The following is a 13,541-nucleotide window of genomic DNA, read 5'->3' on the forward strand; positions in this document are numbered from 1 at the left end:
TTTAGTTCTGCTGAGCCAAATAAGACAGGTCAGGGTGAAGAAGTGACAGCCAAAGAAAAGCTTACCACAAAACGGAGAAGTTATGACAAATCAGACTATAAGGCAAAAAGAAAGTGCAGCTTTATGGTTTCATGGACAAAAGAATTTCTGTGGCTGCGATATGACGAGCTATATAACCAGGGCTGCACATAAGTGGTCCGCAGGTGCGCATTCGCTGTCAAAAAACCCCAAAAAAAACGCGCACAAGATATGAAGTTGCAACGCGTGTTTGCATACATAAGATTTTCTGGAGGAGGACAGACATTTGTTTAAAACTCTTAAAGATGTCGAAGAAGCTCCTTTAAGCAATTACTTTGGTGTTCCTCCACCTCCAAAGAAATGTCAGAAGGAGTCCGAACCACAAAAGAAGCACGTATTCTCGGAAAAGTGGTTGCAGGAGGTGAGCTGGCTTCAAACAAATGATGAACGCACAGAGATGTGGTGTGGAATGTGCCGTGAAAATCCCACTCTAGCGGACAACAACAGTGCTTTTTATATGGATGCAAACGCGCGTTGCAACTTCTTATCTGGTGCGCGTCTTTTATTTTGACAGCGAATGCGCACATGCGGACCACTTATGTGCACCCGTGTAAATAACATAATGTTCTGCCGGGTGTGTTGTTGGTTTTCTCTCGATTTCTGAGTCGACAAGCGCCTTTGTTACTGGGACCAGTCATTTTAAGAAAGGCCCCCATTAGAACCCATGAGAAATGCAAGAAATGCATTATTGCTCAGTCTGCAATATCTTTCCCAGAACAAACACCAACTGCAAATAACATACTAAAAATAAACCTGAAAAATCTGTTTAGAACAGCGTACTATGTTGCAAAGAGTGAACTACCACTGGCACAATGTAGCAGTCTTTGCAAACTTCAAAAAGCAAACGGCCTCGATCTTGGTTCCACTTGTCTCTTACCCGTGACTTCAGTGGAAATTTCAAATTCAGGATCTGACACAGACTGATTCATGTCCTACACAGTTCTTACAAGTTCATAGAAATTTCTGTTCAATTAGAACCAAGTATTTGAGTTGATGATTGTAATTTTTATACAATGTTGTAATTTGTGTTTCAACAATTTTTTGATTAATGTTTTGTTTCCTTTACAATATTATACATTAATGTATAATATTGTAAAGGAAACAAAACATCAATCAAAAAATTGCTCTATTTTTTATTCGGGCTACTTACATTTATTTTGGGCTACCAAAAACTGAAGAGTCCCTGCCCGAAGGGCTACCAGGGATTTTGAAATTTTGAGAGCCCTGAGATATATTTATTTTTTTAATTACTTTTGTTTCAGCAACATTAAATTTAAAAACTGTACTTTTGAGTTAAAATATATATTTATAATTTTAATAAATGACAAATTAAAAAGGCATGAACATTTTTTTTGTATCGAAAAAATATCGAACCGTGACACCAAAGTATCGAACCGAACCGTGAATTTTGTGTATCGTTGCACCCCTAGTATAAATGATCAAATTTCAATACTAAGGTTGAAATACTATTTTGAGATATAAGCTGAAAAATATTTTCAGAGTAAAGTCCAAATAATAGTTTCAGAATAAAATTCAAATGTGGAAATTAAAGCCTTCTACAAAATGCCTTGTGTAGATGAGATGGTGAAATTGTACTTCATAATCGGTTTTAGTCAAAGGAAATGATTTCTCTTTTAGCGCATCAACACAGTGTGGTGATAAATATAATGACATTGAAGAGGTGGTGCAGAAAGTTGGAACTGTTCAGAAGGAAAAACCACAAAACCCTGGAAGAGTTGGAGAGATTTGTACAAAATGAAATGGCTGACAATGGGAAGATGCAAGGACACTGATGGTAACACCCTTGTACAAAAAAGAGGATGTGTGTTGAACCACAAACTCATCTACACAAGGCATTTTATAGAAGGTATAGGAGCCGTGAAGGTTGTTTGCCTTGAAGCAACAACTCAAAATAGTATTTCGAGTTTAACCTTTTTTCTGAATGTGATGATATGGTTTTGATGTGTGTTTGGGAGTTTTATCTTGTTGGAACACCTAATTGTATCCAAGTTTCAACTGTCTTATTTGAGGGGAAGTTAAAGTATTTTTCTTCATTATTCTGTCCATGGTGTGCAATGTACCACTGGCAGCAAGATAGCCCCAGAGCATGACACCACCACTACTATGCTTGACAGTTGGTACAGTTGCTGTACAGTTGTTAAAACCTAGCATATCTCTTATCGTGCAAATGTCCGCTTCCCACATGCACGATTGATTTTGGAACAAGACAACATCTCGTGATCAGCAATGTCCTAGTCCATAGCCATGTAAAACTCGCTTCACTGTGGATAGCAATGCTGGTTTTCCAGTAGTTTCCAGTTCTTGACATGTTTGAGCGTTCGTGGTTCCTGGGTTGCTTCTGCACATCCTAACCAGTTTCCTGTCATCTGAGCGTGACAGACTGGGTCTACTTGTCAACATTGACAAACTGGTGACACATCCAGTTTTACTGAGGTACAACTGAACTAATGATGTTGGGCTCTGAAATAAACACTTCTCTGTCTTCTCTTTTACCTTTACTTTGTTGGTCAAAGTGCTGTCAAACAAATCCTTTTTATGATGGGAAAAAGAAACTACCAGTTATAGTCAGTCATGATCACTAAGAAGTTAGCAGGCTTTGGCCTTGTCACGTTGAAAACATTTTACAACCCGCAGCACTATTTATCAAACGACAAACTGAGTCTATGTATATATTCTAGTCAACAGATGAGGACAGAGTTCTTAGCCTGACTATGAACATATTAAATCTTTGTTATTTCCCTTGTTGTCCGTTAAACAGAGCAAAGAATTTTTACCACAGCTTTTCCAAACATTTTAGTTTTATTTTGGATGCTTACATTATTTAACTTTGCACACAGAAACAAAATAATTTCACAAAAACAAAAAAAACCAAGGTCAAACTTATTAGCCCCCCTTATGCTAACGAGCGGTTGTGTATCTTTTTTTGCAGGACAACAGTCTGCAGTGTTTTGCTATTTTTTTCAACAAGTCTCACACAAGCCTCCTGAACAATCCCACCCATTCTTCTTTGGTCAGTGTGTCACACTCCTCCAGATTTCATGGTCACCCACAGACTTTGGACTGTCTCTAGCTTTCTTCTGGTGCAGTCAAAAACAAGGAAAACGACAATAACATACTGAAGAACATCCTGAACATGTTCTGGGGATACTCTCTACCACTTCATCTAACTCACTCCAGAACTTTAAGGAGCTTGAATAGAAAAGCGACTGGACTCCTTTGAGTTTCCTGAAGACGCCTTGAAGACTCGAGAAAGTCTTTTCTATTCAATCTCCTTAGATTACCATGACTGAGAACCTACACAGCCTTACTCCAGAATTCCTCTTTCTCTTCTGACGTTCAACCAGTGGGACATATGCAATGGCAAATGTTTTTTTGTTTGTTTGCATAATGATTTTTTTAATTACTAAATATTTTCAAAGCGTTGTAATTAAGTTACTTCAGAGAATTTATTTTATTTAAATAGGTTCATTTCCAGATAAGTGTTTTTCACATTTACATTGTACACATGCACTTGGTGTTAGCACAGCTATCCGAATCAGGGAGGTGAGTACTTCGATTAATAAGCAAACAAAAAGAGGAACAGAATTCTCAAATATATATAAAAAAATCATAATTGAGGAATTCCAAGCCAAGCAACAGACTGCATTTACAGAGTATGTCAAACATGAATCATCACTGTATAATTTAAATAACCCACAATGCTACAAATTCCTGTTAGAAATTGCACTTAGCTCAGTGGAAACACATCACGTAACAAAGACTGAGAAGTTTTTCTTTCCTGTGTAATGGTCGTTACTCTCTCGCAGGAAAAATCTGAATCATACAGGGCTCTGTCATGTTTTCCTAACTATACTAAGCTCAGTGAGTGATCTATTCTAAAACGATTTTATTATTTGACATCCTCAATTTCAGACTAGCTGCATTGTTTGTTAAAAGCAACTCACTCCTAGAGACAATGAACGTCACCATAATAGTGCAAAACAGTTCTCTTAAAGTCCATCCATGCAGAGTGTATTTAATCACAGATGAGCCTTGTGCATACATTGGTAACTATACAACTTGCGCTGCAGCATGGTGGGACAACAGCTCGTAGGAAGGCGAGTATTAAAGAAACAGGTGGTGCAGGTGGTGATGTTGTGTTGCAAATGAGATAAAACGAAGTGGCAGGATGAACTGGGGGAGCATGACAGTTTCTTCTCTGCAGGGGAAGGTTCGTGCACAGTGAAAGGCTGGCAGCATGAAATAGCTCAGTAAATGTTACTTGTAAACATTGTTTGCAGTGCCTCACAATTGAAGAAGATTTCCTTTAGGGCCACCAGGGTGTTCACACAGAGAGAAGTTCACTATTATAGACACATGTACAGAAGCAAAGGGCTGCCAAAAAGCTTTTTCTGAGAACTTATACCAGGTGTAGGAAGCAGGCTCAGGGAAGTGAAGACACCAAACAACAAACATTAAAAACATAATCGAGGGGATGCACCTATCCCTTAAGATGCACTGTGCAATTAACAACTATTAGAAACCTCACAGGGTGGGGGTGCATTATGGCAAATGAGAAAACATGATACTTGCAAACATTACATGTATTTATATAGCAACACACACAATGTAGTAGCTTACTGGTCTGTGATGGTAGCAGCACCTTCAGTTTATATTCAAGGTAAGTCTCCAGTGATTAAATAAACTGATAATAATACATAAATATGTTTAACACAGAGTGCGCACACAATTTTGTTGACAGAGTGATGAGTTGGAGAAGAAAGAAAAGGTGAAGCACATCTAAAAGGAATATTACTCTAAGATCATCATACAATAAAAGAAAGTAGAAAAATATATATATTTGTTCTAAATGAACAATTCAACTTACTTTTCAATACTTGCTATAAAATGCATAAGATTTTACACCAGCAACATTATTTAATGCTTACAATTGTTACTAGAAACTGAGGTGACATAAGACACATTTCATCAGCATTTCAGGAAGGAATTTAAAAACAAAGACACAAAATTCATCCAAAACAAACTTTTTATAAATGTCGACTGTTTGAGTGGTGAGCAGTGAGTCTTCCCTCCGTAGGACAGTTGCTTAGAGTCGTAACAATATGCAGGAAGAAGCTGCAAACTTATGGAACAGAAGCACCACTGCAAATGACGGTGACAGTGGGAGGGAGCAGGTGTGTGTGTGTGTTTTAGCACACACATACTGTGGTACTTTTATGCTGCTGGAGAATGGAGGAGACATTATTGGTGTCTTTCTGTTTCTTCTCTGCGTTGTGTTGCACCAGTGGCGGTCTTTCGGCAGTCCTGCGCCGGGCTTTCTTTGCCAGCAGGCCCGATGGGCTTGATGACACGTCAATAGTTCTTTTTCTGGTGGGTGTCCTGCTGCCAGCTGTCCTGTCCGTTGCACTGGACAGGGCGGGCAGCTCGGGGCTGCCGTTTGAACACAGCGGAGTCAGAGCAAAGGGGTCAGATAGATCCATGTGATAAAAGCTGTTGCTTCCCGATAGCCCATCTCGTCGCTCCAACGCAGAGAAGAGCTCACATGTGGCCGCGGGAGAGTCCTCCTCTGGAAGTCGCTGTAGAAGAAGACAATGGAATAACAGTCAAGTCCAGCACTTATATGTGCATACCACACCTTAAACCAGGGATCTATTGTTCCTCACCTGAACAAGAGGAGTGTCTGCGCGAGATATGGAGGTGGGGGGACACTGAGACACCTTGGCTAGGTCTAGCAGCACTTCCTCATGGTGCAGGGTGTCCTGGCAGGTCCCAGGCTCTTGCAGGGCAATTACTATGGCGCTTGTATTGTCTGCACGCAACATCCGCTGGCGCCACCGCAGCAAAGCATGACTGACCAGCTGCCTGGCACTTGAGACCCCACATGGTGCCTGCAGCAGTAAATGCTGTTAGTACACCGACTAACACGGCTGATATGAGGTGGACATTACTTTTTACTTATGGGCTATAAGAGACATCAACCCACACATGCAGGAACAGGGCAACCATCTATACTGATAGCAGCTAAAGCATAACCACTCACCATTTCCTCGTCATTATTCTGACACATGGAGATGGCCTCTTGAGGAGGAACCATATTCCACAGACCATCGCTGCCCAGGATGATGTAGCGATGTTTTTTAGGGTCAAGAACCACCACACTAGTGTCAGGCTCTGGAGAAACTACAAACTCTCCACTGTAGAAGTCGTAACTCCATAGATCGCCTGTGGCAGAAAAGGAAAACTTTAATGAAGGAACTACGAGCCACACATGCTGTGTGACTCTGAGTCTAACCATCACTACCCTTTTTCTTGAACTTAGAAGTAGCCTATTTGAACAGAAGCTCTACAGAGCGCAGACTTTGTGCCCAATTGCTAGTGAAAATAAAATCATGGTTCTGGTACTCTGTTTTGTATTATTCTAGTCATCCTCACAGCTTCTTCACTGGGATTACAGTAAGTTAATGCTCCTACCTAAAGCTCGAGCTACTGCCAAGAATGGTATCTGGTCGATCACAGTACTACGACGGACTGGACCATTGTGGCTGAGTCTTGGCCTCTTCCACACCACCCGATTCACCCCAGACTTCTTGATCACGCTGTTCATACAGAGAGGAGAGAGAAGCTGCCATTTAGAAGAGTCAGACTACAGCAACAAGAATTACACACAGGTGCCAATCGATTCAATACACCCAACAAAAACAGTCATACACATCACAAACACACAGCCTTTTAAAGACAGACGTACATTTTTGACCTGCACTAATAGTCCAGTAGTGTGTGGCTTCAAGGCTGGGTTTGAGTATAGCAAGTCCAGTCAGGTATAGTTAAAGGATATTAATCTGGTCAGGCAAGCAATGAGACAACCTCCAAAACAGGAACATTTAGAGCAGCATATTTATCTAGCAATGTCAGAAATAATACAATTCTCTCTTGATCAAACAAAAAAAGGTTGTTACATTCTATCAGCACATTAAAGTTTTACTGAAGAATTATTAAAAATTGGCATAAACTGTAGCAACATTTCTTTTAAATTAACAAGCGATGGACTTGGGGGTGGATCTGTAAATTGTTTTGTCTGTTTGTTCAGAGTTTATCTTCAGTTTCTGTCCCTGTTACATTAAAGTTTAATAATCACATTTAAAAATCAAGATTTCAGATTCTAACTGAAAAATCTATTTAGGTAAATGACAATGAAAGACAGTATTAAAGATGATATTTAAAACAAACTTTTATTCAACCTATGATGAAGACAGACTGGAGCAAGACTGAAAGGATTTTTTTCTTCCGTCCTGTTTTTTTTAAGATGAATGTCGTGGTAATCAGTGACACGTGTTCATATTTCTTTGTGCACGGTAATAAAATCGGGACACTGCTTCTTATTTACCCGTTCCCATGGTAATTCGTTGTGTCGGGGCTCTGTTGATGATGGCTTTCTTTCCCTGTTCACGTATGCAATTAACTCAGAGTAAAGATACTCAGAGTGGAATGTTTTCAGAGCTAATCAACTCAGTTTTACTTTTTAACTTAGAGACTGTTGTTGTTCATGAAAACATGTTAGGGCCCTAATCAGAAAGCTTAAATATGAAGAAAAGCAGAAACAGTGACAAACACAGTAAATGGGAAATGGACTGGTACTTTTATAGTATTTTTTTATATACTAAATGAGCACTCAAAGTGCTTTTTACTAGCCTCACATGCATCCGTTCATATATAAGCACTTTTTTCTATGCTAAGAACCGTTTATAACATTTGTGCACACACTCACACTCTGATGGCTGCATCAGGAGCAAATCAGGGTTCAGTATCTTCCCCAAAGATACTTCAACATGCAGACTGGAGTAGCTGCAGGAAGACTGATTCTGAAACCTTCTGACTGGTAGATAACCTGCTCTGGCAACCACAGCTGGCCTCAAAAGCAGCTGTGGCTCAAAACAATGCTGTTTGATTAAAAGTTCAAATGAAAGCCGTCTGTGTGCAGATGAACTTCTTTGTTTAGTTTACAACGATCTTTAAATTGGGCAGATTTCTGATAAACTCTGCTGCAGGTGGACAGCCCTTTTCAATCTGCAGCATGCAGGGTCGGGTCTAAAGGGGGGGCATGGGGTGTACTATAGAGATTGGCAGACCACGTGGCTTTTGCGCATTGCATGCTGGGAACTCGTGGCAAAACAATCCAAGTACCGCATCAAATGCAAGCATTTGCAGCACCGCAAAACGTTCATTCTCCGGTTCCAATACCTTCTTGGTTTTTCTTTGCCCCCCAAAAAAGGAATGTACAAAACGAAGGAGAACAATGCCGGACCGTACAAAGACAGACTTGATGAAAAGTCAAAGAAAAGATACGAGGAAAAAATCAAAGGAGTGAAAGGGTCAGACCCTTACGAGCACACAGAGTGGACAAAAGACGTTAGCGTGCTGCCCAACTTTCACCACGCTCATATTTATAATTATACGCTTCTTGGAGTGAGCGGATACACTCATGAAGTTTAGTAACTTCAGGTCACTGCAACGAGCCCAGGTACAGTTTACCGACGGATGGGTACAGGACCTTGAAATGCACCGTGTAGAACAAAAGACCATCGTACATATCATAAGTTTACCAGTCTCACAAATTGTCGAGACTGGTAAGTGACAATAATATTGTATGCTGTAATCGTACTGGGCTATTAGTGATACAAAAAAACTGTTTTACCCTGTGGAAAAGTATATGTTTTTGTCAATGTACCATGGTAATAACAGAAGCGAAACGCAATATTGTGTCAGGACAATTCACTGTTTATGCACAATAAACAAAGGAGCATAGCGCGACAATTTCTGTTCAGCGCCAGACTTGCTTGTAACCTATATCACCAATTATGTTATGAAAAATGACGTATTAACTGCTACAAAACACTGACCTTTGTGGAAATGTTTGGAGCAGACTAACATGTGAGCTGGAGGGTTCTGGGACGTTGTATTTGCTCTTTGAATGGCTGCAATCCAGTCCATCCGTCACCTCTTTGTTACTTCGGAAACATGGCTTGAACAATTTCTCTTCAACGACGTAATCCGATAACAACCGATCTCTTTACCCGTCGGCTTCCCGTGGCTGTCATGCGACCGGCTATTGCAGTTAATAATACAACAGCTTCTTGACATTTTTTGTGTTTCTTTTTATCGCTGTGTGACTGATTTCAATTGAAAGCCTGCGTGCGCTATAGTACCTCTTGCCACGAGTTCCCAGAATCCTTTGCGGTTTTACCCCTGAATGACGTCACATTTTCAATCTCTATACTGTATTTCTCTTAAAGCTCAATTAATAGTTATTTGCAGGTTTAGACTTTTAATAACATTTACAAATAACTTATGTTACACTATTATAGATAAAATAAAACAGCAATATATAGAGTAATGAAAATTTGTATTTACCCCATAGGACAGTAGGACAGATAGGACAGTAAACATTTACAAGGGATCTATAAAACTATGGGGTCAGTTGGGGGGTGGGGGTGACAAAATGTTGGGCTGGGCCCTGCTTACCTTCCTCCTAGACCTTCAATACGCTCCCTCTCTTTGGGAAGTTCTGGTTTATGGTCCTGCGTGACTTCCACAGCTCTGATGAATGGGACTGAAGGGTCCTCCTGGACACCTAGAACCACCGCAGAGTCCCCAACATGGGCCACATACATGCGGTTTCCTCTGAGCACCACTACACTGGCTGTGGTACCTGATGTACTAGGAAGGCCTGTAAGTGTCTTTGGCCATTCAGCTGAAAATACAGAAGGCAGAAAATGAACACAAGCTTATTGTTTATAAAACATTACTGCACAGTGTTGTGAGGTACACCGAACAGACAGGTAGAACATACTGGCTTCTTACATATCAATGTGCACTGATCTGTTTTTGTTTACCACGCTAAAAGAGATGTATGTGACCTCAAGGTCGGTTTTTATTCGTCCAGGAGGTAGTTTTATAAGCAAAGTCACACATGCGCTGCACAAGCACTTTGTGTGTGTACATATAATCTGTGACCAGCTGGAAACAGCTGACAAGTCCGAACATATCCAACCAGACACCTGAACACACTGCCGTGGTCCAAGGCATACACAGACTAAATAGAATCGATGAGGCGTTAAAAAGGGTAATAACTACGTCTCTGTAACGACACACTAGATTGAGGCCAGTGAGACCATAACACTTTGTGGGTTTCCATTATACATTAGATTGTGAACATACTTCTGAACTGTTCGGTGTCTGCTGTGACGGGCTTTGTTTGGCGAATACCGGGCGGCTACAGCTAACTTCGTTAGCTCCGCTAATTCCAACATTTACTTATAACTTGATCTTAATTGAACAAACAAACAAACAGAGCCTGGGCACAATGGCGAGGAATTTGCTGGGGTATCTGGCAATTACCTAGCTCTCTGGTCGAGATCTTTCTTTTTAAGGCTCTACTGAGCCCGTGGAACATTCTAGTAAATCCGGCTTTCATAGAGCTAGCAATGAGCTACGGTCGGTCAACACTCAGCTGGGTGTAGGCCAGATAATATAGTCTGATTTTGAGGTTTGGCGTTAAGTTCACGTTACTTAAACACAGAGAAGCACAAAGTAGTAACAGCTTTTACGTGTCACAACTTAATAGTTTTAGTAAACTTACGCAGTTTCTTCCACATAGCATGGTGGCATGCTACAAACCCTTTGCGTATGGCAGAGCAGACCTCCCGGTCACAGTCTGACCAGAATCCCCGCTGTTTCTTCATGAACTCCCAAAGATAGTCTCGCGCAAACTGCGCAGCCTCGCGACCCCCGTGACCATCAAAAACGGCGAAGAATGCTACGGAACGGCGGGAACAAGTCGGGGTGTTCGGCTGAACTTGCGGCGTGCTTAGATCTCCTGGTGACGGCGTTTCTACCGATATACCCTCGTCTTCTGTTTGTACGAGTTCACTGGATGCGTTTAAAACCTGCGGGGACTCCACGGTTTTATCGGCCCGGTCGGGATAAGTGTCCCCAGCCAGAGAATTGAACGTGTAGTCTCTCCGAATGTTCTCCTCTGGGTCACCCGTCGTCGGCTCATTTTCTCCCGGCTCAGGCTCTACTATGACCTCGGTCACATCTTCCATGTATTTCCTGCCTCCTTGATCGGTAAAAACACTCACTCGCATCAGTAATGCGTTTTCCATGGCTCCAAAGTTGAGGCCCGCTCCAATTTTATTTAATATTGTTAGTATATAGAATAGAAAGACAGTACAAATTATCGCAGAGCCGCGTCCTGCCTTTGTTTATGTGGAGTGTAGTAGGCATGCTCGAGCGTGTTGACGTCAGAATTTCCCTTCTTCTTGTACGTAGACGTGGCAAAGCAAGTGCAGCTGTCACCGGAGTGCTGTTGCCCTCTAGAGGTCTTGCTCCGAGCCAAACCGCGACTTAAGAGCAAAAATATTGACTTTAATGGGGTGGTCACGTCAATATAAGGTGGTCATCAAAAAGAAACCGCGTTTCCAATCTGCAAGCGTATGAAACCAAATGAAATCCTAATTCTGTCACTCTTGGTGGTACACATGCAATTTTCCAGTTGGTCACCGCAGGTCAGGTCTAGTCTGCAGGCAAGTCAGTGCTGGGGAACGCGAGGCTTTGTCAAAGCAGAGGTTTCCAAACAGACACACTTCTCTACAGTGACACCTACTCGACACTTTTGCTGTTGTCGCCGTGATCCTCAGCAACACAGACAGGTATTGCACATTTCTAAACAAAGTTAAATATTATACCAGACTGTCAGTAATTGTAATCAACTAGTATATTGATGCATGCTCAATCATCCAGATAAGAAAGTTCCAAAACGCTGATAATTTTCATCTGGAAGTAGCGTGGAAAAAACGTGTCGTCACTCATCCAACTGTCAGCTGACTGCAGGTTTCCCCAAATATTATAATCAGTAGTGATGTCTGAATAGTGGGCCGTGAGCTCAGTTTCATGATGATTAATGCAAATTGTTGTGAGTACCAGCACTTTGACTCTGTAGTGTTTGATTTCAAATCCAAATAGAATAAAATTTAAAGTCAAATGGCACGCAAATAAGCTTCACTCTGTCACATTTATAAGCACTAAATAAACCCTGTTTAGTCAATATCAGACCTGACAGTAATACTGGCCCTATAGCACGCTCTAAATGTGCAGCAACTATGTAAGTTACACAAATGGTAATTAACCTATATGTAAAAGCTACCCAAAATGACAAGGTCGCATATGTGGTGAGCTAATGCATTTCACAGTATCAGAACAGTAATGGAAAGCCATAAGAAAAAGGAAAAGAATCCAGCAAAACGTGACACAGAACATGAGAGATACATCTGGCCCATCAGATGATTCATTTGCTGTTACTAAAGCCTCATCAGAAATGATTTCAGGAGAAGAGTGGCCGTTTAGAAGCCATTCTTATAAAAGAGAAAGGTTTGTCTTGTCTTGACTTATAATCTTGGTAGAATTCTAAAAACTATGTTTTAAGATGTTTCAATAGATTGCTGCACCTCTTTAGCATTTTTCTAAAAACATATAAAGAAGTGAGAGGTGGCCCATGATTTTTGGACAGAGTAATATCCAAGAAAAAACAAAACTGGAGCTATATTTGTCTTCTTTCCAACCGACACCACTATAACAAAAAACAAGAAGCATTTTATTCTTTAGAGACATCCTACACCCTCTGAATGGCATTATTTTGGAGAAAGAGTCATACTGAAGCGGTGACAGTGAACCTGAACACTAGTGGTGTGCGGATCGATACTGAAATACCGATTCTTCCGATACCAGCAATTTATGTTCTAGAATCGATTCTCATATTATAATATCGATATTTTAGTACTCTGGGGTAAATTTGTAGTTTTTCCATTAAAATGAACGCAGTGGAAAGAAACTATACAATTCGGATCGTCTAATTTGGAAGGAACTACTTCCTCTTACGCCTTTCATAGTCATATGCGGAATACGGCTGTATAAATGTGTCGCAGCCCCTGGCGTGCACACTCACAACAATGGCTGAGCGCAAACAGAGTCCTGTGTGGACACGTTGTTGTGGCAACACTACTGACTTCGTCAAACACCTCGGAGTAAATCACATCACAGAATATGATAAGCTTATGTTGAGGCGAGCTGAAGAGGAGGACAGGGACAGGTGCTGCTAGGGCGAGACAGACGTCTCTCGCACAGTCCTTTAGTGCTGCAGGCAGGCAACATGCTCAAATAGCGCACAACGTCAGTTTTTTTTTATTTCTATATGATTATTCTGCATTATTAAGCAATAAAAACAAGTTGTCTGATGTCCTCTAATCATTATGAAGCAATATGGTTATGTTATTATTACAATTACATAATACAATTATATATTGTATTATGAAATGCAATGAAACATTAAGTTTTTGTACAGAGTATCGGATCAGTATCGCCGATACCACCCTGAATTTTACTTGGTA

General features: G+C 40.9%; 1 protein-coding gene across 1 annotated transcript; it reads right to left on the minus strand.

Moving 5' to 3' along the window:
* Nucleotides 1-3,526: 3,526 nt before the first annotated feature.
* On the minus strand, nucleotides 3,527-11,786 carry ppm1da (protein phosphatase, Mg2+/Mn2+ dependent, 1Da). The gene is made up of 6 exons (XM_082504123.1): nucleotides 10,736-11,786; nucleotides 9,619-9,847; nucleotides 6,571-6,695; nucleotides 6,140-6,321; nucleotides 5,763-5,987; nucleotides 3,527-5,675 (listed from the first exon to the last, which is right to left on the minus strand). The coding sequence occupies exons 1-6, from the start codon at nucleotides 11,259-11,261 to the stop codon at nucleotides 5,289-5,291; spliced, it is 1,674 nt and encodes a 557-aa protein (XP_082360249.1). The 5' UTR covers nucleotides 11,262-11,786; the 3' UTR covers nucleotides 3,527-5,288.
* Between the last annotated feature and the right edge of the window lie 1,755 nt (nucleotides 11,787-13,541).

Source organism: Aulonocara stuartgranti (genome assembly GCF_965226115.1).
Source record: "Aulonocara stuartgranti genome assembly, chromosome: 14".
In the NCBI taxonomy this organism is placed as follows: domain Eukaryota; kingdom Metazoa; phylum Chordata; class Actinopteri; order Cichliformes; family Cichlidae; genus Aulonocara; species Aulonocara stuartgranti.

Excerpts from the sequence above, each read along its gene's own strand:
- ppm1da (XM_082504123.1), bottom strand. The coding sequence starts at position 11,261 with ATGGAAAACGCATTACTGATGCGAGTGAGTGTTTTTACCGATCAAGGA. Across the intron at positions 9,848-10,735 it reads TGCTATGTGGAAGAAACTGC|CTGAATGGCCAAAGACACTT; the intron begins GTAAGTTTACTA and ends CTGTATTTTCAG. Across the intron at positions 6,696-9,618 it reads ATTGAAGGTCTAGGAGGAAG|CGTGATCAAGAAGTCTGGGG; the intron begins GTAAGCAGGGCC and ends CTGTATGAACAG.